The sequence below is a fragment of the Pelobates fuscus genome, chromosome 12 (assembly GCF_036172605.1).
Source record: "Pelobates fuscus isolate aPelFus1 chromosome 12, aPelFus1.pri, whole genome shotgun sequence".
Classification (NCBI taxonomy): domain Eukaryota; kingdom Metazoa; phylum Chordata; class Amphibia; order Anura; family Pelobatidae; genus Pelobates; species Pelobates fuscus.
Genome location: NC_086328.1, coordinates 125,382,877 through 125,403,611, shown reverse-complemented (window position 1 = coordinate 125,403,611; position 20,735 = coordinate 125,382,877). Strand labels below are relative to the sequence as shown.

At 44.0% G+C, this 20,735-nt stretch overlaps 1 protein-coding gene across 7 annotated transcripts in view; it reads left to right on the top strand.

Moving 5' to 3' along the window:
- Nucleotides 1–20,735, top strand: part of CKAP5 (cytoskeleton associated protein 5) — a 46,114-nt gene that overhangs the window by 2,976 nt on the left and 22,403 nt on the right. For all 7 annotated transcript variants that reach the window (XM_063438041.1, XM_063438040.1, XM_063438039.1 and 4 more), the window contains exons 2-17: nt 11,711–11,804; nt 12,361–12,554; nt 15,662–15,868; nt 15,954–16,125; nt 16,425–16,551; nt 16,946–17,049; nt 17,138–17,251; nt 17,459–17,563; nt 18,232–18,321; nt 18,422–18,586; nt 18,915–19,043; nt 19,239–19,418; nt 19,525–19,626; nt 19,705–19,815; nt 19,905–19,997; nt 20,514–20,699. In XM_063438041.1, coding sequence (XP_063294111.1) covers nt 11,748–11,804; nt 12,361–12,554; nt 15,662–15,868; nt 15,954–16,125; nt 16,425–16,551; nt 16,946–17,049; nt 17,138–17,251; nt 17,459–17,563; nt 18,232–18,321; nt 18,422–18,586; nt 18,915–19,043; nt 19,239–19,418; nt 19,525–19,626; nt 19,705–19,815; nt 19,905–19,997; nt 20,514–20,699 — 2,136 coding nt within the window. In that variant the 5' untranslated portion in view covers nt 11,711–11,747. The remainder of the gene's footprint in view (nt 1–11,710; nt 11,805–12,360; nt 12,555–15,661; nt 15,869–15,953; nt 16,126–16,424; nt 16,552–16,945; nt 17,050–17,137; nt 17,252–17,458; nt 17,564–18,231; nt 18,322–18,421; nt 18,587–18,914; nt 19,044–19,238; nt 19,419–19,524; nt 19,627–19,704; nt 19,816–19,904; nt 19,998–20,513; nt 20,700–20,735) is intronic.

The window sequence follows — 20,735 nt, the reverse complement described above, 5'->3', positions numbered from 1 at the left end:
GCTAAAGCAAACCCAGCCTGGCTGTCAGTCTGTGCTCCATTATAGTCACAGCCTGGCTATAGCAACCCTGACTGACAGTCAGTCTGTGCTCCATTATATCGCCGGGCTGTCAGTGTGTATTCCCAGGCCGGGCTGTCAGTGTGTATTCCCAGGCCGGGCTGTCAGTGTGTATTCCCAGGCCGGGCTGTCAGTGTGTATTCCCAGGCCGGGCTGTCAGTGTGTATTCCCAGGCCGGGCTGTCAGTGTGTATTCCCAGGCCGGGCTGTCAGTGTGTATTCCCAGGCCGGGCTGTCAGTGTGTATTCCCAGGCCGGGCTGTCAGTGTGTATTCCCAGGCCGGGCTGTCAGTGTGTATTCCCAGGCCGGGCTGTCAGTGTGTATTCCCAGGCCGGGCTGTCAGTGTGTATTCCCAGGCCGGGCTGTCAGTGTGTATTCCCAGGCCGGGCTGTCAGTGTGTATTCCCAGGCCGGGCTGTCAGTGTGTATTCCCAGGCCGGGCTGTCAGTGTGTATTCCCAGGCCGGGCTGTCAGTGTGTATTCCCAGGCCGGGCTGTCAGTGTGTATTCCCAGGCCGGGCTGTCAGTGTGTATTCCCAGGCCGGGCTGTCAGTGTGTATTCCCAGGCCGGGCTGTCAGTGTGTATTCCCAGGCCGGGCTGTCAGTGTGTATTCCCAGGCCGGGCTGTCAGTGTGTATTCCCAGGCCGGGCTGTCAGTGTGTATTCCCAGGCCGGGCTGTCAGTGTGTATTCCCAGGCCGGGCTGTCAGTGTGTATTCCCAGGCCGGGCTGTCAGTGTGTATTCCCAGGCCGGGCTGTCAGTGTGTATTCCCAGGCCGGGCTGTCAGTGTGTATTCCCAGGCCGGGCTGTCAGTGTGTATTCCCAGGCCGGGCTGTCAGTGTGTATTCCCAGGCCGGGCTGTCAGTGTGTATTCCCAGGCCGGGCTGTCAGTGTGTATTCCCAGGCCGGGCTGTCAGTGTGTATTCCCAGGCCGGGCTGTCAGTGTGTATTCCCAGGCCGGGCTGTCAGTGTGTATTCCCAGGCCGGGCTGTCAGTGTGTATTCCCAGGCCGGGCTGTCAGTGTGTATTCCCAGGCCGGGCTGTCGGTGTGTATTCCCAGGCCGGGCTGTCGGTGTGTATTCCCAGGCCGGGCTGTCGGTGTGTATTCCCAGGCCGGGCTGTCGGTGTGTATTCCCAGGCCGGGCTGTCGGTGTGTATTCCCAGGCCGGGCTGTCGGTGTGTATTCCCAGGCCGGGCTGTCGGTGTGTATTCCCAGGCCGGGCTGTCGGTGTGTATTCCCAGGCCGGGCTGTCGGTGTGTATTCCCAGGCCGGGCTGTCGGTGTGTATTCCCAGGCCGGGCTGTCGGTGTGTATTCCCAGGCCGGGCTGTCAGTGTGTATTCCCAGGCCGGGCTGTCAGTGTGTATTCCCAGGCCGGGCTGTCAGTGTGTATTCCCAGGCCGGGCTGTCAGTGTGTATTCCCAGGCCGGGCTGTCAGTGTGTATTCCCAGGCCGGGCTGTCAGTGTGTATTCCCAGGCCGGGCTGTCAGTGTGTATTCCCAGGCCGGGCTGTCAGTCTGCTCCAGCATAGTCACAGGCCTCCTGTGTGACTGTAAACACTGGTGACATCTGCCCAGGGTGGTGCACGCATCCTCTATATTTATTGATGTATACCACGCCCCATTAGCCTCTCACACCCTTCATGTCAAGTCTTGGATGGCTCCCAGGAGGTGTTGTGAAGCGGTTAAATCACACACCTAGCTATAGTAGTGATAATCACTAAACCACTGGGGTGTAAGTTGTTGAAGGCTCCAGAAACAAAACGCCTAGGTATTTGATGGCATGTAAAGCTTTCTACAAAAACAAAATCAAGAAGCTTACTAGTCTAAATAAAGTCAGAATGTATCAATTGGAAGCCTTGTGAGACTTGAAAATTAGTTGGTGTCCCAGTTCTGCTGTTTTGCCTCCGCTTATTTGTTTCACTAGTTGTGTACTCACCAATGCTGACTGTTTAGTGACTGGGCCCTTAAATCTACCAGATCATACTCCACCCTGCTCCATAATCGGTGGGCAGTGTGTAAATGGTTTCTCTTACCGAATATTATGAAAGACCACTTACTTATTCATTAGTGTGCAGTAGTTGTCCTCTGTCTGCAAAATATAACTGCATTACTCTCAGTCTGTAATTATAAGCTGCGTATCTGAGGTCTACGCTGCACGCCTCCTGTCTCAGGAGTATCCTTGAAGCAGAAGAAAGATGTTGGCTATTTATATTTTCATGTGACTGCAACTGATTGTTCATAAAAACTGTGCCTGTCTCTGTATGTAGGGTGTAATGAATCTACCAGTAATATTTATTGGTATGCATGTTTCGTTTATTTTCAACATCTTTACAAAATAATGGTGGGTATTCATTCAAACCCACTTATTTTGAAGATGAGATTTAGTGGACTGTGGAAACCGATTTTGAGTTACCTAAACTCTAGTGCAGTACCATCAGAGTACCAGCCAGAACTGTAATGGGTTTTTAGTAGTGATAACTAAGCTTTTGTATTGATATTTAGGTTCTCACTTGTTTTAATGCATATAAACTAATCTTTAATTTTTTTCCATAAAACACAGATTTTTGGTTGGCGTAACAATGTTCTGTAGTAGTGCACCCCCCCAACTCCGTAGAAGAGAGCTCAAACTTGATTTAAAGAAGTTCTTTCCTCGGCATGATTCTCCTTTGCTGTCGTCACTTGTTAGGGTAGAAGGGATGCATGAGGTGCAATTTGTGTGGCCTCCAGCATGGGGGGGGGGGGGGGGGGTTTATTAATATTTGATTTGGGTGGGTGACTAGTGGCTTGGGGACCCCTAGTCACCTTGTGGGAGGGGGACACGCACAACATTTTCATTTAGGGCCCCCAACATTTTCATTTGTGTTTTAAAACAGTGAGCAGCTACAGGTTTTACCAAGTATTCGTAAATTTGCCTGGAAGACCAGTTTAGGTCTTTCAGCTTTTTGGTAATGGCTCCCTAATACCGTGAGAATTAGGGAGTTATCTGCTAAGCGTCTACAAGATGCAGCCGCGGCACGAATAGGATCGGAGTTTGATTCATTCGAATGAAATTCCAATATGAACAAAGTTCCGAAATGCGTCCTCACATGAATGAACAAACTGTTCTCATTCTGTAAGGACGCAATTCGGCAGTTTTGCCAGTGTTCTGGCTGACGTTTGTGAAAAGTGAAAGAAAGCATCGCGGGAACACGGAGGAAAGGTGAGAATTATGGGAAAATTTCTCTGACCACCGGAAATAAAGCACACTTTGCTCCTCCACTGGTCAGAGATGGTCAGGCGTAGGAAACCTCCATAAGACAAATAGTCCCTACTTTGTCTTATGTTTTAAAGAAAACTAGAGCAGTCAGGAAGAAATGAACAGATCCTGAGAGGAAGAGAAGAGGAATCGATTAAATCGACACGGTCATGTCGAACTTGCCTTTCTTTAATCACTGTTCTGTTAATATAATGCATTAATGCCACCCTATGGATAGACCAGTGCTGTAGTCTAGTGCAATAACCTGTATTGACAAACTAGCAGATACCTTTTTATAACATCTTGCTATTCCTTACTTTATTTGGCTTTCAATATCGACTGTTTTTGGGGGACGTGTTTGTACCTGCAAACCAATAGTGCTTTCCGTATTATTCATTTTCTCATGTAAGAATTCAAGCAAAGTTCACTGGATAATGATCCTTGTCATATTTATGTTCATATGTATTTAACTGCATGAGTGTGCATATGTACCTGGTGTGTGCTGTGAGCTGGATGCAGTGCAGGGCTAACTCATGGGCTGAGATTGTCAGCTGTTTGCACTCCGAGCTCCCGGTTCTTTGTCTGAAGTAGTGGAGGCAGGTGTGTGTGTTTTGAAAACTCTTTGATCAAAAGAGAATTGCTGTGTGACTTAGCACCTCCACAGATAAATGGTGCTGTGTGCTTGTGGCCAGAATTATGCTGTTTCGTAAAGGAACACTATAGTCACGCAGGCCAAATCATCTAAACAAACCGGGTATTATAAACTGGCTATGCTAGATAAAGGAAAGCCTCTGATATAAAAGTAAATGTCAGCCCAGGTCAAATTGAGTTTCTTATGCACTTTATTTGAACAACATCGGAATAGACTTAACTGGGAGTTCTGGGACCTACTGCATTATTCTGTGATCTTGCATAGGTGTAGGTTCTGTGTTCTAAGCCCCATTTTATTTTCTGAAACCATATTTTTCCTTGGTCTATTTTGTTTCAAGTAATTTTTTTTTATAGTTATTAAAGGACCACTATAGTGCCAGGAAAACATACTCGTTTTCCTGGCACTATAGTGCCCTCAGGGTCCCCCTCCCGCCGGGCTGGATGGAGAGGAAGGGGTTAAACTTGCCTCTTTCTCCAGGCAGGGAGCTCTCCTCCTCCTCCTCTTCGGCTGAATGCGCATGCACGGCAAGAGCCGCGCGCGCATTCAGCCAGTCTCATAGGAAAGCATTTACAATGCTTTCCTATGGACGCTGGCGTCTTCTCACTGATTTTTTTTTTTTTTTTTTTTTTTTCCACAGTGAGAAGCACGCAAGCGCCTCTAGCGGCTGTCAGTGAGACAGCCACTAGAGGCTGGATTAACCCAAATATAAACATAGCAGTTGCAGTCTGAAACTGCTATGTTTATAGAAAAAAGGGTTAAACCTAGCTGGACCTGATACCCAAACCACTTAATTAAGCTGAAGTGGTCTGGGTGCCTATAGTGGTCCTTTTAATATTTTAGTAACCCAGCACTGTTGAGCTCTAGTACTTGAATACCACAAAGTTGTATAGACAAGGTTGCAATTCACATTACCAGACTGTTATTTATAGAAGGGATTTATAAACTATCAGTGATTGCCCTTAAATGAGCTCATTGAAGTGGTCTGGGTGCATTGTCCATGTTGCACGTAGTGCTGCAATGTTTACATTGCATCACTAAGTCTATCACCAGTGGCTGTCTCCCACACAGCCACTGGAGGCGCTTCCTGCATCCAAACGGACCTTTGGTCCGGTATCTGATGCTGGACGTCTTCACACTCTGCATTAGGTCATCCAGCATCAAATTTTTCCCCATAGGAAAGCATTAATTCAATGCTTTACTTTTGGGGAGGTCTAATGTGTGTGGTATTTGCTGCGCATGCACATTTGTACAGGAGGAGGAGGTGGACATCGGTGCTGGGATAAGGCAAGTAAATGGTTTTTTTTTGTTTTATTTTATTGGCCACCGCAGGGAGGCAGAGGGAGCTATAGTGTCACGAATACAGCTTTGTATTCCTGGCACCTATAGTATCCCTTTGAAGGGAACACTAGTGTAAGGAATACCTGCCTCACTTTGAAAAGGTCATTTTACTTGCCTTTTCTCCCACTCAACACAAATCTTGTTGCGGCTGGCTCTGCCTCCATAACTTCTATTGTCAAACTTGATGATCTTGGCCAACCCAATGTTTTCTTGTGGGAAAGTATTGGGAGGCTATTGAGCATGCGGTGAAAAACTCTGCATCAGTTCATCTCAATGAGGAATGTGGAGATGCCGAACCCCAGCTCTGCGCACCATGTAGCATTAAACTAGGAAGCACCTCTAGTGGCTGTCTGAGTGACTACCACTAGAAGTTACTAGGCAGCAATGTAAACACTGCCTCTTCCCATGAAAAACATTAAGGTGTAGCGGTTGTGTTCTGATGACTATAGTGTCCCTTTAATTCCTTGTTTAACAGACAGGAAGTAACGTACACCTTGTAACCGTAACAATGTAATGGTTAAAAGTGCAATACAGTTCTGTCTGATTTTTACTAGTAAGCATGTCGGGATAATGCACAAAGCACATGAGAGCATTCTAGGACACTCTAATTGTAAAGCCTTCAGTAAACAGATTGGCAAGTGCAGTGAATAATTATACCCATCGTAAATCACTGGTAGTCGTAAAATCGCCCAAAGTAGGAAAAAAACTAATAAGGGGAGGCGGAGCTATATGTATCGTTTTAGATTTTCTTTCCAAAGGCATTTTATTGTAAAAGAAACCAGGTTTAAATAAATATCCATTCAAAGATGGTTTCTCTATAAGATATAATCTAGTTGAACAGTTACTCATCATAAAGTAAGGATTAGTTATGTAGTATGTGGCTGTATATTCAATATTTATATATATTTTTTCAAAGTTAATTGAAACTGTGTATTTTATAAGACTGTTGCTGTGAAAAATTGCATGCTGGCTGTGCAAAGTTCAGAAAACCTTAAAGGGACACTCTAGTCACCAGAACAACGCAGCTTAATGTAGAGTTCTGGTGTATGCATGTCCCTGCAGACCTTTTAATGTAAACACTGCCTTTTTCAGAGAAAGCATTACTGCCTAGTAACACCTCTAGTAGCTGTCACTCAGCTGGGCATCAGAGATGTTTCCTGTTTTCCGTCATTCATGGAAATGCTGAACGTTCCCCGTGGATGTATTGATTCAATACATCTCTATGAGGAGATGCTGATTGGTGCAGTGTGGAATTTTGCCAATAGCCTCCCAATGCTTTACTATGGAAAATTGTTTGGCTGATTTGATGATCGGTGCAGGGCCAGCCACAAGGAGACCCACACTGCACTGGGGAAAAAAGGTGAGTAAATTACTTTTTTGACCTACAGTGTTGGGAAAACAGGTTTGCATTCCTGACACTAGTGTTCCTTTAATCCCATTGTTCTGCAAATCTATGGACATGAGATGAACACGTTTTAAAAACTAGTTGGTTCACCTTGTAATTATCTATGTATTACGAATTGTATATAACCGTACTGATTATACTATTAAATGGTACCCCAACCCTTGGGAGGGAGGGACCTTTCCTGTGTAGAATGCCTATCTGGTAGTGTGGAGAAAGTCTCCCTCATCTAAACCTTTGATTGGACCATTTTGCCAGCACATGCGCGTGCTCTGGGAGGAAGGTTATTTTAAATTGTTTTTTTTTTTTTAATTATTATTACTACTCTTCTATAGAGGGAGACGGAAGGGAGCGCCCACATGGAGGATGAGGGAGAAGAATTAGTTTCCCCCTTGCTGGCACTTTGCCACGCTGACGACATGTTTTTATGCACAGAATTGACATCCGGTATCTCAAAACAGTTCTAGGCTGTAAGTGTCACGTATCCTGGAGGTTGAACTAGCCCCAGCACAAAATTACAAATATCTCCGTATGTGCGGTGTTTCAAGCTGAAACCCTGTACATACTGACTCCAACCACTATGATCACTTCAGATAACTTTTAGTGGTCATGGTGCTTGGAGTTCCCCTTTAAAACAATCAGAAAAGTTATTCTTATCTTAAAATCTGGATCTTGTTGCAAATATTGAAGATAATTTAGCACGATTTTCAGTAATGATTGACATTAACCTGCTTTAAATCTTATCCTGCCTGCAGATATGTACCTTCTCCACAGTAAAGGAGGTGGCTGAAATGTTTATATTTCAAAAATTACATTTTGTGTGATTGTGTGTCCTGTGCATACACCATACAATAGGTCTGTTTCTTTTCAGAACTGCGTGCTATTTCTGCCTGCAACATTTTCTGTTGCACTGACTTGAAAAACCGTTGCAAAATGAATGAGCATAGGATTATAAAGATGATCAAAAAGGGGGTGTGAGCAATGAATTTCTTTAAAAACTTTGAAACACGTGAAATTGTATTCATGGCTGTTTACTCTTCAGTTACTAACTGAACCGAATTGCACAACTTAAAATCCAGGCTGTAGCTATAGCAGAGTTGGCCAATGTTGCCAGATTAGTTATCTTATCTAAAGTTTTCGATTTTATTTAAGTCCCAGCAGTTTTAGTGACTAAAGCCCTGTGTCTTAAAGTAATTGAACAAAGTTCACCTGGGGTAGTTAATTCCCTCTTTTTAAGGTTACAAATTTGCCTGATGAATGACCGATTCTTATCTGTAACACAAACAAAACCCATTGTGGCTGTATGCTTGGTTACCTTTGCACTTGCCAAATGCAACCACAAACAAACTGGTGAATTCTAAACCAAACTGCAGAAACATTCTCTAACTCTGCTATAGCATGTGGTTGCTTATCTCTTGGCCTGAAATGTCGTTTTAGATTCCCTGCTAATTGCTGTTTAGTGAGGAAGCTTTAACAAGCCAACTTTAAGGATATAGTTCCTAAACACCCAATTACTTAAGGCAACATATGGTTTGGGGAAAAATCTTGGTTACAGTTTGATTATTTTAGCCTAAATATTTCAGTCCAGCCTTTAAGTCATCACTGTTTTAATGAATAAACGTTGGTGAAACTTTGGTTTAATCCAGGGGTGCCCTCTGCTCCATAACTGCTGTTGGCTTTTAGAAAACACAGTGAAAGGGTAATCCAACAGCTTGGATGTGCCATGGTTGGCGCAACCTTGGTGTTACCGGTTTGTGACCTGTCCTTTTCTTGGCTTGAAAGGGACTCTATAGGCACCCAGACCACTTCAGCTCATTGAAGTGGTCTGGGTACAGTGTCCCTGTTTCCATTAGTCCTGCAATGGAAGTCATTGCAGTTTTATAGAAACGGCAATGATTAACATTGCCAGACTAATGCCTCGTTTCCACTGAGCGGATCGGTTCGGGTTGGTACAGTTTGGAAGGTTTAGAATGGACCAGCCCATTCTGGTGAGCGTTTTCACTGCAAGTCAGACCTTTCAGGGCCATGCAGGGTTTAGAAAAAATGCTCTTCCTGTCCACCAATCAATGGATTGTATAGTAGTTCTGCCTTAACAGAACCGTTCCATTTTCTATGGCCCTACATCTGAAGCAGGACCCTGAATGGATTGGTATGGACCACTTTCATAATGGAAACACCCAAAATAGCGAACTGAACCGAACCGCTCAGTGGAAACGAGGCATAAGACCGCCTCTATTGGCTGTCAGACGGCCTGGATTCAAACAGACACTTGGTCGCCTAACTGACGTCAGACGTCCTCACGATCTGCATGAGGATATCCCCATAGAAAGCATTAAAACAATAGTTTCCTATGGAGAGGGCCTAATGCGCTCGCCACGCATGCACGTAAAGCTCCCCTTCGGAGGAGACAGTCGCCGATCCAGCACCGAGAGAGATCAGCGATAGAATCGGGTGAGGTGAAGGTTTTCTTTTTAACCATTTTGCATGTTGGAAGGGGGGTAGCGGCTGAGAGTACTTTAGTGTAAGGATTACAACTTTGTATTCCTTACGCTAGAGAATACCTTTTTAATGCCTGCTCGGTGAGTGCTACGCATGTGCTTTAGATATCAAAATCACCGTGACGATTAGGAGAAGATTTAGCCAGCTCCAAGTGAGCCTGGCGGCTGGAAAGAGGTAAGTAGATTTGAGGTGGACTACCTATGTAGTTGGAGACAGGGCACACTACAGCTGGTTTATATTCCTCATGCAATAGTATTCCTTTAATATTTACAGGGTTTCTAACCTGAACACTTCCTTTGTATGTTATTGTAGCACAGCAACAGTTCCCCAGACTATGGAGCTTTTCCACAATAAAATTCTTCTTCCGCACCCACAGCTTGTCTGGATAATTACTCCTCTTGGGATGGCTCCTGTGGTTTCCCTCTCTCCCAACTAACCTTGGAATTGTAACGCACTCATATTTATAGTTGATGTTTTGTCAAAGCTGGCAGATCTAGGTGTCACATGCCATCCTACAGTCCCTGAACAGCCAGGTGACTACTTGTCTTCCACCAGCCATAACTGGCTAGCAGTAAGCAGTCATGGAGTAGAGACACTCTTGAGAAGTATAGGGTTGTAAAAAGCTTAAATTCATATATTTTCCGATGGTAAAAAAATTTAAGAAAATGATTAATTTAAATGGGCTTTGCCGAAGTTGGCTAAGTTGATGTTTTAAAACCACTTCGACAATGCTTTGTTGGCCTCGATATTTTGTATTGCATAAACATCAGGGAATCTTTGGCCACAACTGGCGAAAACTTACTAATAAACATGGTGGTCTCTATTTATCACTGTTTAACAATGGGGTATGAAGAGACCCAAAGATGCTTAAAAGGACACAATAGTCCCCAGAACCACTGCAGCTTAATGTAGTAGTTCTGGTGTCTAGTCTCTCTACAGGCTCCGCAATCTAAACGCAAAAGGGCAGTGTTTACTTTGCTGACTGGTATCCGGTATTTTACTGTCAGACATTTTGTAATAAAACACAAGAAGTTGTATTTTTATAATCGGTTGAGATTAATATGTGAAATACAAATACTCTGATAAGCGTACTCCAGGGTATATGAGTTAAAATAGCAGCTAACTCTTCGCTTTAAATGATTAAATACCTTTTTGATTTTTATCAAACAATTTTGTAATATATTTATTACCCCATAAATATCCTGACACTAGTAACACCTCTAGGGGCCGTTGCACAAGTCAGAAATCTCGGTGATGTAGGTTCTGTCGCCTGTGCTGCAAATGCGTGCATTTGCTGACATCGTAACTCCTCCTTGGCGAGGTCCTGCAAGGTACGTAAACCTAGTTTCACACTCACATTATAGTTGGGGTAATTACTAAAGCACAGGGGACATTTTAGGGTAAAAATTGGGGTTAGATTTAGAGAGTAACTTTTTATTTAGAGATCAGGGAAAAAACATTACTTAAAAATGTCTAGGGTTAATTTTCTTACTCTTGGGGTTAGAGTAAGGAGTGAGAGTCTAATAATTTTAACCCTAAATTTCCTATGCGTCTGTGCCTAAATGAATGCCTGAACTATAATGTGAGTGTGAATGTAGCTTTATGTTGCAAGACCTTGCTGAAGAGGAGTTATGTCAGCAAATGCACTCTGAAGTGGAGTTATGGTGCTGCTTCACCGGGGGTGACGCAGTGGTCTCATGAATGCTCCTAGCTTGCATCAGATTTTTGGACCCGTCAGGAATGCAAGCACATGTGCCTCACATGGACATGACATGGGTTGAGATTTCTTATGGAGTCCAGAAATCTGACAGAACGCAGTCACTCAGATGGCCACTAGAGTTTACTTTTTTTAGTGCAGCACTTGCGTTCAGCACCTCCACACTCTGCATGGAGACGCTGAATGTTCCTCATAGAGATGCATTGAATCAAGGAAATTGGGGCAATGCAGCATTTTTCAGCACATGCGCCATAGCCTCCTAATGCTTTCCTGTGGACAGCCAGATAACTAAATAGGTATTCCCAACACTATGGTGTACTGTTTTAATTGCCTTAAAGTTCAAAATTACACGTTTGCCTTTTTAACTCTTCTAGTGCTTTGCTACATCCTGTGGATGATTGCTGTCTCCTTGTAAAGGCACTTCATGGGGATGACCGGTATTTGACTAATACCAGAGCACATTTAATCACCCTGGAGATTTTGTGTCCGTGTTTACTGAATACTGATTTACAAGGCACTTGGCTCAAGGTGTGTTTAGTACTTGGTGTGTGTGTGTGTGTGTGGTTCTAATTTTATGAAAGTGTATATAGGCTGTTGGGAAAGAGCAGCTGGGCTATGTGGAGGTCTATAACTACATGTACTCAGGAGGCTGAATTTGCCATGCATTTATTGTAATATTGGTGATGCAGCCCTCACAAGTAGATGGAAAATGTGCTAGATGTAGACTCTTATCTTCTCAACTGTCCACAAATCCTGGCTTAGTGAATAACTACAATTTTTTAATTATACACTGTCTTTATTGTTCGCTGCAGATCACCTTAGTATTGAAATAGAAAAGAGGACGCCACTATGGGGGATGACAGTGAATGGATGAAACTTCCTATTGACCAGAAATGTGAACATAAGGTATGTCTTCAGATACATTGATGTGATGAGCAGTAAATCTCCCCCTCACACTGAGTCGCTGTTTGTATTCGGGAGTAGCTATATAAAAACACTTATTCCACGGCAGTCAAGATGTAAATAAGACAAATTGGGGTCATTTTCTTGGTAAATCCCTGCCTTTGCCATATTCCAATTCACACATACCTATCACCCTTGGCCTTCTATGACTGTGGTAATACATTCTGTTTGTGCAAGAAAACCATGAGTGATCTCATGGTACTTTCCATAGACAGCCCAATGCAATACAAAGGTAACTTCCTGGTCCGAAGCTGGAAGTTTCACTAGAAGACCTAAAACTTATCTGAAAAGCGATTTATTCTATTAAGGCAGCGTTGATGTATGTATCAAACATTATTTATAGCAATAATCTTACTGACTTGTGACTCTAAATCAAATGACCCTGTAGAATACAATAATGTTGACATACTCCAGATTAGAGTAGTAGGGCTGTTTGTTTTGTTTGCCATAATGACTGCTGTGCCTTCCATCTTTAATATTACTGCTACCCTATTTCTAGGTTTGGAAAGCCAGGTTAAATGGCTACGAGGAGGCTGTGAAATTATTCCAAAAGATTGTGGATGAGAAGAGCCCAGAATGGGCAAAATATTTGGGTCTAATAAAGAAGTTTGTAACAGAGTCTAATGCAGTTGCCCAGTTAAAGGGTCTGGAAGCTGCTCTGGTCTTCGTGGAAAATGCACATGTCGCAGGAAAGTAAGTAGAATCTATGTTCTTTACATACGGGCTAAATTATTATTAATAATAACCTATTATTGCGGTAAATGCACAAAATATACAATGCAGTCAGAATTTGTTTTCTAGAATGTGTGTAGTGGATGCAGTAAGAGTATTTGAATGCAGTGTGTGTTCAGCGAGGGTGGGGGGGATTTTAATTTTTAACATTTTTCCCTGGTGGCATGGACTGTGCAGAGGGGACCCAGCAGCAAGCTTACTTACCTTCCCTTCAGCTCCCCTGTCTAACTCTTGCGGCCTGCGTGCTGCCATGGTAACCCATGGCAACGCTCTGACGGCCGCAAGATTTAGAGGGGAGCTGATGGGAAGGTAAGAGCTTGCTGCTGGGCCCCCCCAGGACCACCGGGCTTCTCATGGGCCCGGCGGTCCTGGTCTGTATTATCAGCAATATCGATATCTCTGTAGGCAGATACCGATATTGCCGAAAATACCGGATATCAGCCAGACCGATAATCGGTCGATCTTTAATATGAACACTCGGCGAAAGGATTAAAGGGGCACAAATTTAACTTGCAGACTAATAATATAAGCTAAAAACTAGGCATGTAAGTGGGTGCTCCTCCCTTCCCCAATGATATAATTACATAATTTTCAGGACCCAGGATATTATCCAGGGGTTTATCTCGTAACACAGAATGAGTGCAACTCATCAGTCAAACCATATCTTAGACGTCTTACAAATAGTCTGATTTAACATTTTGTGAATCTGGTTATAGGCAGGGGCGTATTAGCCGCGAGGCAAACAAGGCATTTGCCTTGGGCGGCATTTTCCAGGGGGCGGCAAAAAACGCCGCCCCCAAATGCCCAAGGCAAATGTCTTGTTAGCCTTGCGGCTAACAGACCTGCTGGGCTGGTTGCTGGGCGGCCGGCGAGGGAGCTCTTCCCCTGAGCTCTCTGCTCAGCTCCCTCGCGCGCCGCCCGCAGAGTGAGACTGGGAGCCGGAATATGACGTCATATTCCGGCTCCGCCTCCCAGCCTCACTCTGCGGGCGGCGCGCGAGGGAGCTGAGAAGAGAGCTCAGGGGAAGAGCTCCCTCGCCGGCCGCCCAGCCTGCCCGCCAGTGCCGTCCTGCAACCACTTGACCACAGGGAATTGGAGAACCCCCCCACCCCCAGCATTCCCAAAGGTGGGGGGGGGGAGGGGGGAGTAAAAAAAAAAAAAAAAATGTGTTAATGTGACTGTGTCTGATAGTGTGTGTGTCTGATAGTGTGAGTGTGTGTGTGTGTCTGATAGTGTGAGTGTGTGTCTGATAGTGTGTGTCTGATAGTGTGAGTGTGTGTGTCTGATAGTGTGAGTGTGTGTGTCTGATAGTGTGAGTGTGTGTGTCTGATAGTGTGAGTGTGTGTGTCTGATAGTGTGAGTGTGTGTGTCTGATAGTGTGAGTGTGTGTGTCTGATAGTGTGAGTGTGTGTCTGATAGTGTGAGTGTGTGTGTCTGATAGTGTGAGTGTGTGTCTGATAGTGTGAGTGTGTGTGTCTGATAGTGTGAGTGTGTGTGTCTGATAGTGTGAGTGTGTGTCTGATAGTGTGAGTGTGTGTGTCTGATAGTGTGAGTGTGTGTGTCTGATAGTGTGAGTGTGTGTGTCTGATAGTGTGAGTGTGTGTGTCTGATAGTGTGAGTGTGTGTGTCTGATAGTGTGAGTGTGTGTGTCTGATAGTGTGAGTGTGTGTGTCTGATAGTGTGAGTGTGTGTGTCTGATAGTGTGAGTGTGTGTGTCTGATAGTGTGAGTGTGTGTGTCTGATAGTGTGAGTGTGTGTGTCTGATAGTGTGAGTGTGTGTGTCTGATAGTGTGAGTGTGTGTGTCTGATAGTGTGAGTGTGTGTGTCTGATAGTGTGAGTGTGTGTGTCTGATAGTGTGAGTGTGTGTGTCTGATAGTGTGAGTGTGTGTCTGATAGTGTGAGTGTGTGTGTCTGATAGTGTGAGTGTGTGTGTCTGATAGTGTGAGTGTGTGTGATAGTGTGAGTGTGTGTGATAGTGTGAGTGTGTGTGATAGTGTGAGTGTGTGTGATAGTGTGAGTGTGTGTGATAGTGTGAGTGTGTGTGATAGTGTGAGTGTGTGTGATAGTGTGAGTGTGTGTGATAGTGTGAGTGTGTCTGATAGTGTGAGTGTGTCTGATAGTGTGAGTGTGTCTGATAGTGTGAGTGTGTCTGATAGTGTGAGTGTGTCTGATAGTGTGAGTGTGTCTGATAGTGTGAGTGTGTCTGATAGTGTGAGTGTGTCTGATAGTGTGTGTGTCTGACTGTGTGTGTGTGTGTCTGACTGTGTGTGTGTGTGTCTGACTGTGTGTGTGTGTGTCTGACTGTGTGTGTGTGTCTGACTGTGTGTGTGTGTGTCTGACTGTGTGTGTGTGTGTGTCTGACTGTGTGTGTGTGTGTGTCTGACTGTGTGTGTGTGTGTGTCTGACTGTGTGTGTGTGTGTGTCTGACTGTGTGTGTGTGTGTGTCTGACTGTGTGTGTGTGTGTGTGTCTGACTGTGTGTGTGTGTGTGTGTCTGACTGTGTGTGTGTGTGTGTGTCTGACTGTGTGTGTGTGTGTGTGTCTGACTGTGTGTGTGTGTGTGTGTCTGACTGTGTGTGTGTGTGTGTGTCTGACTGTGTGTGTGTCTGTTAGCTAGTGTATGCGTATCTGTCAGTGAATGTGTGTGTATTTAGAAGGCGGGGCAGGGGGGAAGGGTTGGGTGGGGGTGGCGCGCGTGCGCGCGGGGGGGGTGTCTGAGTTTTGTCCTGCCTAGGGCAGCACAAAACCAAGATACACCACTGGTTATAGGCAGCCTCGAATCCCTGCTCTGCTTCTAAAACGGAGATCAAAGTTGTGTGTCACATTGAATAGGCATACTGGCCGAATGTTTGACTTCTGTGTGAGGCTGTTAGGGCTGCAATAGTGCTAAGCATTCTAACTTCTGAGAATCCTGAAATAAAGCTAGTTTATTTTCAGAATTGAGAGTGAACTATGTGACATTACTGCTGCAATCTAAGGTTTAATTTTAAACCTGTTTAGTATGCATCTTTGGATGGAATGTATTACTCTTCTTACTATTATCACACTAATCACCTTTTTCTTGGTAGAACCACAGGGGAAGTAGTGTCTGGAGTTGTAAATAAGGTATTTAACCAGCCAAAAGCCAAGGCAAAGGAGCTTGGCTCTGATATCTGCCTCATGTACATAGAGATAGAAAAGGCAGAAGCTGTACAAGAAGAGCTGTTAAAAGGTCTGGATAATAAGAACCCAAAGATTGTGGTGGCCTCGGTGGAGACACTGCGGCGAGCACTGAGGTAAGTGCTTCTAACTAATTGTTCTTGCCTCCGAACCCCCGCAGCCTAATTTCCTATTTCATGATTTATCCCTCTTCATTTGTAGTGAATTTGGTTCAAAAATAATGACACTGAAGCCAATTATTAAAGTGTTGCCAAAGCTCTTTGAGTCCCGTGAGAAGGCAGTTCGAGATGAAGCTAAACTCTTGTCAGTGGAGATATACCGCTGGATAAGGGATGCTCTGAGGCCTCCTTTGCAAAACATTAATCCTGTGCAGGTGAGTAACATGTGGTAATTTACATGCAGAGGACATTTAGCCAACTGCCTGGAGAGTTGCACTAGTGAATTGAGTTTCTGTATCACAATAGGCAACTTATAGCAGTTTGCTGCTGGGTGTAGTCATTGAAACCTAATTGCAGCTTTTACCTTCTTGCTTGGTACTGGAGGCAACTTTTAGGAGTCCTCCCTCCACCCGTTTGACATCTACACTGTAGTCACAAGGTCACATTGAAGAATAGTGGGAAATTGACTCAAACTTCCCCCTTTTCCCATACTCCTATTTTTTTTTTCTATCAGCTTAAAGACCTAGAGGAAGAGTGGGTGAAGCTTCCCCAGTCTGCTCCGAAACAGAGCCGCTTTCTGCGTTCACAGCAAGATCTTAAGGCAAAGTTTGAGCAGCAGGCCGCCGCTGGAGATGGTGGAGGTGGGTGCCTTTGCACAGCGCTTTCATTCAGTAGTGTGCAATAACCGTTTGCCCCTCTAAACGGTCATTCTCCCAGTCACAGCTCTGCATAATTTCAATGTTGATGGGGCACTTGCTCTAAGCGCTGAGTGATTTAGAACCTTGGTTAGAGCTGCGGTACCTTTTACAAATTACCAGTCCCTCAGAGCTGTCAGGCAGTGAGAATGCTTGGTAATGCCTGCCTAAAATCTGTTTTGCCACAGTGCTTCAGCAATGAACTTTTAATGGTAAATATCTCTTAAATCATATGTACTACTTAATTTTATAGATTTATAACACACCCGTCCCTACCCCCTCATAACTTGCTACAAATATCTCCACGCCTTTAAAGACCGTTATGTACATCTTCTCCTAGATGAAGAGTGTGAAGAGGAGGCTATACCACAAGTTGATGCTTACGAGTTGCTGGAAGCTGTTGAGATCCTCGCGAAGATGCCCAAAGATTTCTATGATAAAATTGTAAGTATGGCTGTTTGCGTTGGCCATTACTAATAATGAAACATGGCTGCCTGTAATTTCTGAAAATATTTAAAATCTTCATTAACAGGAGGCCAAAAAGTGGCAGGAGAGGAAGGAAGCTCTGGAAGCTGTGGAGGTTCTTGTAAAGAATCCAAAGCTTGAGGCTGGTGATTATGGTGATCTAGTGCGTGCTCTGAAAAAGGTAACAATGTTTATATATATTCGAATTGCCTCTATTATCGAAGTTCCCCTAACTAAATATTCCTTCTGTTCAAAGATTTAGTACAGTGACATGTTGCCATTGGGTCATTCATACATTTCTTGGTGTGTTTTGTGTGAGGGGGAGGGTTTTTATTTAGTGGTTTTTTTTTTTGTTTTTTTTAAATGTATTTTTTCCTTTTACTTGCAGGTTGTTGGAAAAGATACAAATGTGATGCTTGTGGCTCTAGCTGCCAAATGTCTGGCTTGTCTAGCCAGTGGTCTCAGGAAGAAATTTGGAACCTACGCTGGAATTGTGAGTTATTGGCTTGAACTTGTTTCCTCCCTTTTTTTATTTTTTAAATTTTTTTTCCTTTTTTTTTTTTTTAATTCTAGAAAGCTTGAGTCACTTTCACTCTTCACATCGAAGTCTTGGGCAGCTAGAAAAACAATCTAACAATGGTGCAAGCTGTTAAAAGCTCAGATGGTTTATGTGCAGCATACAACTGGTATAAAGCCAATGGTGCTCTTTATGTTTACTGTGACAAACTGTAGCATAGCTGGTTCTTGACTTGAGTGCATTGTTAGAGGGACAACAAAGCACTTAGAAATGCACTCATCACATTACCCACTTTAGCCTACTCTTCTGGTTATATTACAAGGAGGCTCTCTCGTTCTCCTTTCCAACAATCTGGAGAGCTCCCCAGCACTTAAAGCCTTAACCTCAGACCTCTTAATGGGTGAAACCTCTGTTATTTTTCAGTTCTTGTCCAAATGCTTCTGCGATCACTCTTTCTTATTCTCCATGCGCTGAGCATCTCGTCTCATGGCACGAGTATACAGTGCACGCTCTGTCCGTACAAGAACTTGAACGGATAACAAGGAAGTGTTATTTCCTACCGTGTCTGTCTCCACATGCTTATGGAGTGGAAGTTCTGCGGGCCACATCTCTTTCCCACTGTCTTACAAGTCCTTTCTTTGCAGGTTGTGCCAACAATATTGGAAAAATTTAAGGAGAAGAAGCCACAGGTAGTCCAGGCTCTACAAGAAGCAATAGATGCCATATTTCTCACAGTGAGTGCCCTGTTAACCCAAATCTTCAGCTTGATATGGCGACCATGTGAAAGCTTTGCTCAACTCATTTTCTTGTCTATAATCTTATTTTTTTTGTTAGACAACATTGCAAAACATAAGTGAAGATGTCCTTGCTGTTATGGACAACAAAAACCCATCAATAAAACAACAAACCTCTCTATTTCTTGCGAGAAGTTTCCGCCACTGCACACCCACCACTCTGCCCAAGGCCATGCTGAAACCTTTCTGTGCGGCGCTCCTCAAGGTATAGTCCACACTGATTAATGATCCGTATTTTAAATCCCACTGAAAACCAGGACACTTTTTGTTAATACTTTCCAAATAACGAATACATGTTTTAGCTATATATAGATTTACATATATACTTAAATACTCCTGGTCTACTTGAATCTAGCTTTTCGCCTTTGGGTTAGAGTGGTCTACTGAAAACTTATTTGCAACTTGTTTTTTCCATCTGCCTAATTACAAGTTTTCTGCATTTTGTGTTTATAATCTGCATAGAGAGGGGACTATAGAAGGTTTTTATGTACTAATTTTTTTTTTTAATGTCAATTTTCTTCACCTCACCACAGCATATCAATGACTCTGCTCCAGAAGTAAGGGATGCCGCCTTCGAAGCACTTGGCACAGCGCAGAAAGTGGTAGGAGAAAAGGCTGTCAATCCATTTCTTATGGATGTGGACAAGCTGAAACTCGACCGTGTAAGTCACACGAAGAATCAATTTGATTTCAAGATTTCCATCGGTTACTAGTTCTGTTTCTTGTAGTAAATAGGATCATTATTTTTGAATTATAACGTTGATCAATCCCCGTTGTGCAGCCTCTCATTCTCTGAAACTAGCTGGCTAAAATGGAATAGCAGCCTGATTTTTTATTTCCGTCTCACAATTTTTCAGATCAAAGAGAGTGCAGACAAGGTGGAACTGGCCAACGGCAAGAAACCGGTTTCTGCGGATAAGAAGGACTCTAAAGGTCCAGCTGTAGCTGCTGGAAAGTCAGCTCCTGGTGCTGTGGAGAAAGATGCAAAGGAGCCAGTCAAAGCTGGCCCCCCTCCAAAAAAGCCTTCGGCTGTTAAGGTATTTTCAAAGAGGGCAGAGATGTTGGTCTTTAATACACTGGGGTTTGGAATGTGCAGCGGATGCACCCTGGTTTTGATTTAATGGAGATTTGGTTTTGTTCCAGCCTGGTGGACCCGTGAAGAAGACCAAACAATCAGCATCTGGTGGAGGAGCTGCCAAGTCGAAGAAGGGAGAGGTTAAAGAGATCATTGAGCAGGAGCTCTCGGTGAGTATATGGACTTTAAATCAGTCAGAGGTTACTAGTCTTTTTTTGAAGCCTATGTAAGCAAGATCTGTCTCCTAGCCCGAGGCATGTGAGGAGAAAGCAGCAGCTGTACTCCCAGCATCATGCATGCAGTTGTTCGACAGTGGTAACTGGAAGGAGAGACTTGCAAGCATGGAGGAGTTTCAGAAGGTATGACACCCTGCTCCCTGCCAATTGCATGTATCACGACTGCAGCTCTAAACTGGAAGCTGTGTTTTTAATGAAACATTTGTTTCTAGGCTGTGGAGTCCATGGAAAGGAGTGATATACCCTGCCAGGCACTGGTCAAAATGCTGGCAAAGAAACCTGGATTTAAAGAAACAAACTTCCAGGTAAATAACAGAGCTTGTTGGCTTGGTATGGATGGACCCTCCCTTGTATTATAGTACTTGGCTGTGTGCGACCATTTGCAAACGTTGGGACCAGCCCAAAAGTCTATCTAAGCAAGTGAGGTTTTAACTTATTTAGAACAATCTATAGATTACATCATGCTGCCAGGGATAAGAAGTTAATTTTGACTACTTTTAAAATCTCCCTTTTGGCACTTTCCCTCATGAATATTTAGTAAACCAGTTAGACTTTACTATTCATTAAAGGGGCACTTGCATTTTTTTCTCACCACTTCTATTAAAAATTTAGGATGTTACCTATAGCTTTTAATGCCAAGACCATTGGCTGCTCTTTTTGTATAAAGGACAATGGATGCTGTCGCCATGGGATACCACTTCAAGCCGTGATTATGGGCGCCTGCAATAATTTGAAGCATAGAACATATCTAATTAGGGGAAGGTTTTTGTCTCTAAAATCTAAGACGAGATATAGAGATGTATATATTTGTTTCTTTGTAGGTTATGCAGATGAAGTTACACATTGTGGCACTCATTGCACAGAAGGGAAATTTTTCTAAAACGTCCGCTCATGTGGTCCTGGACGGTCTGGTAGATAAAGTTGGAGACGTGAAGTGTGGAGGAAATGCCAAAGCGGCTCTGAGTGCTATTGCAGAGGCTTGCTCCCTGCCTTGGACTGCAGAGCAGGTGAGGTGCAAAGTCCTTTAACATGGCTCAGCCACT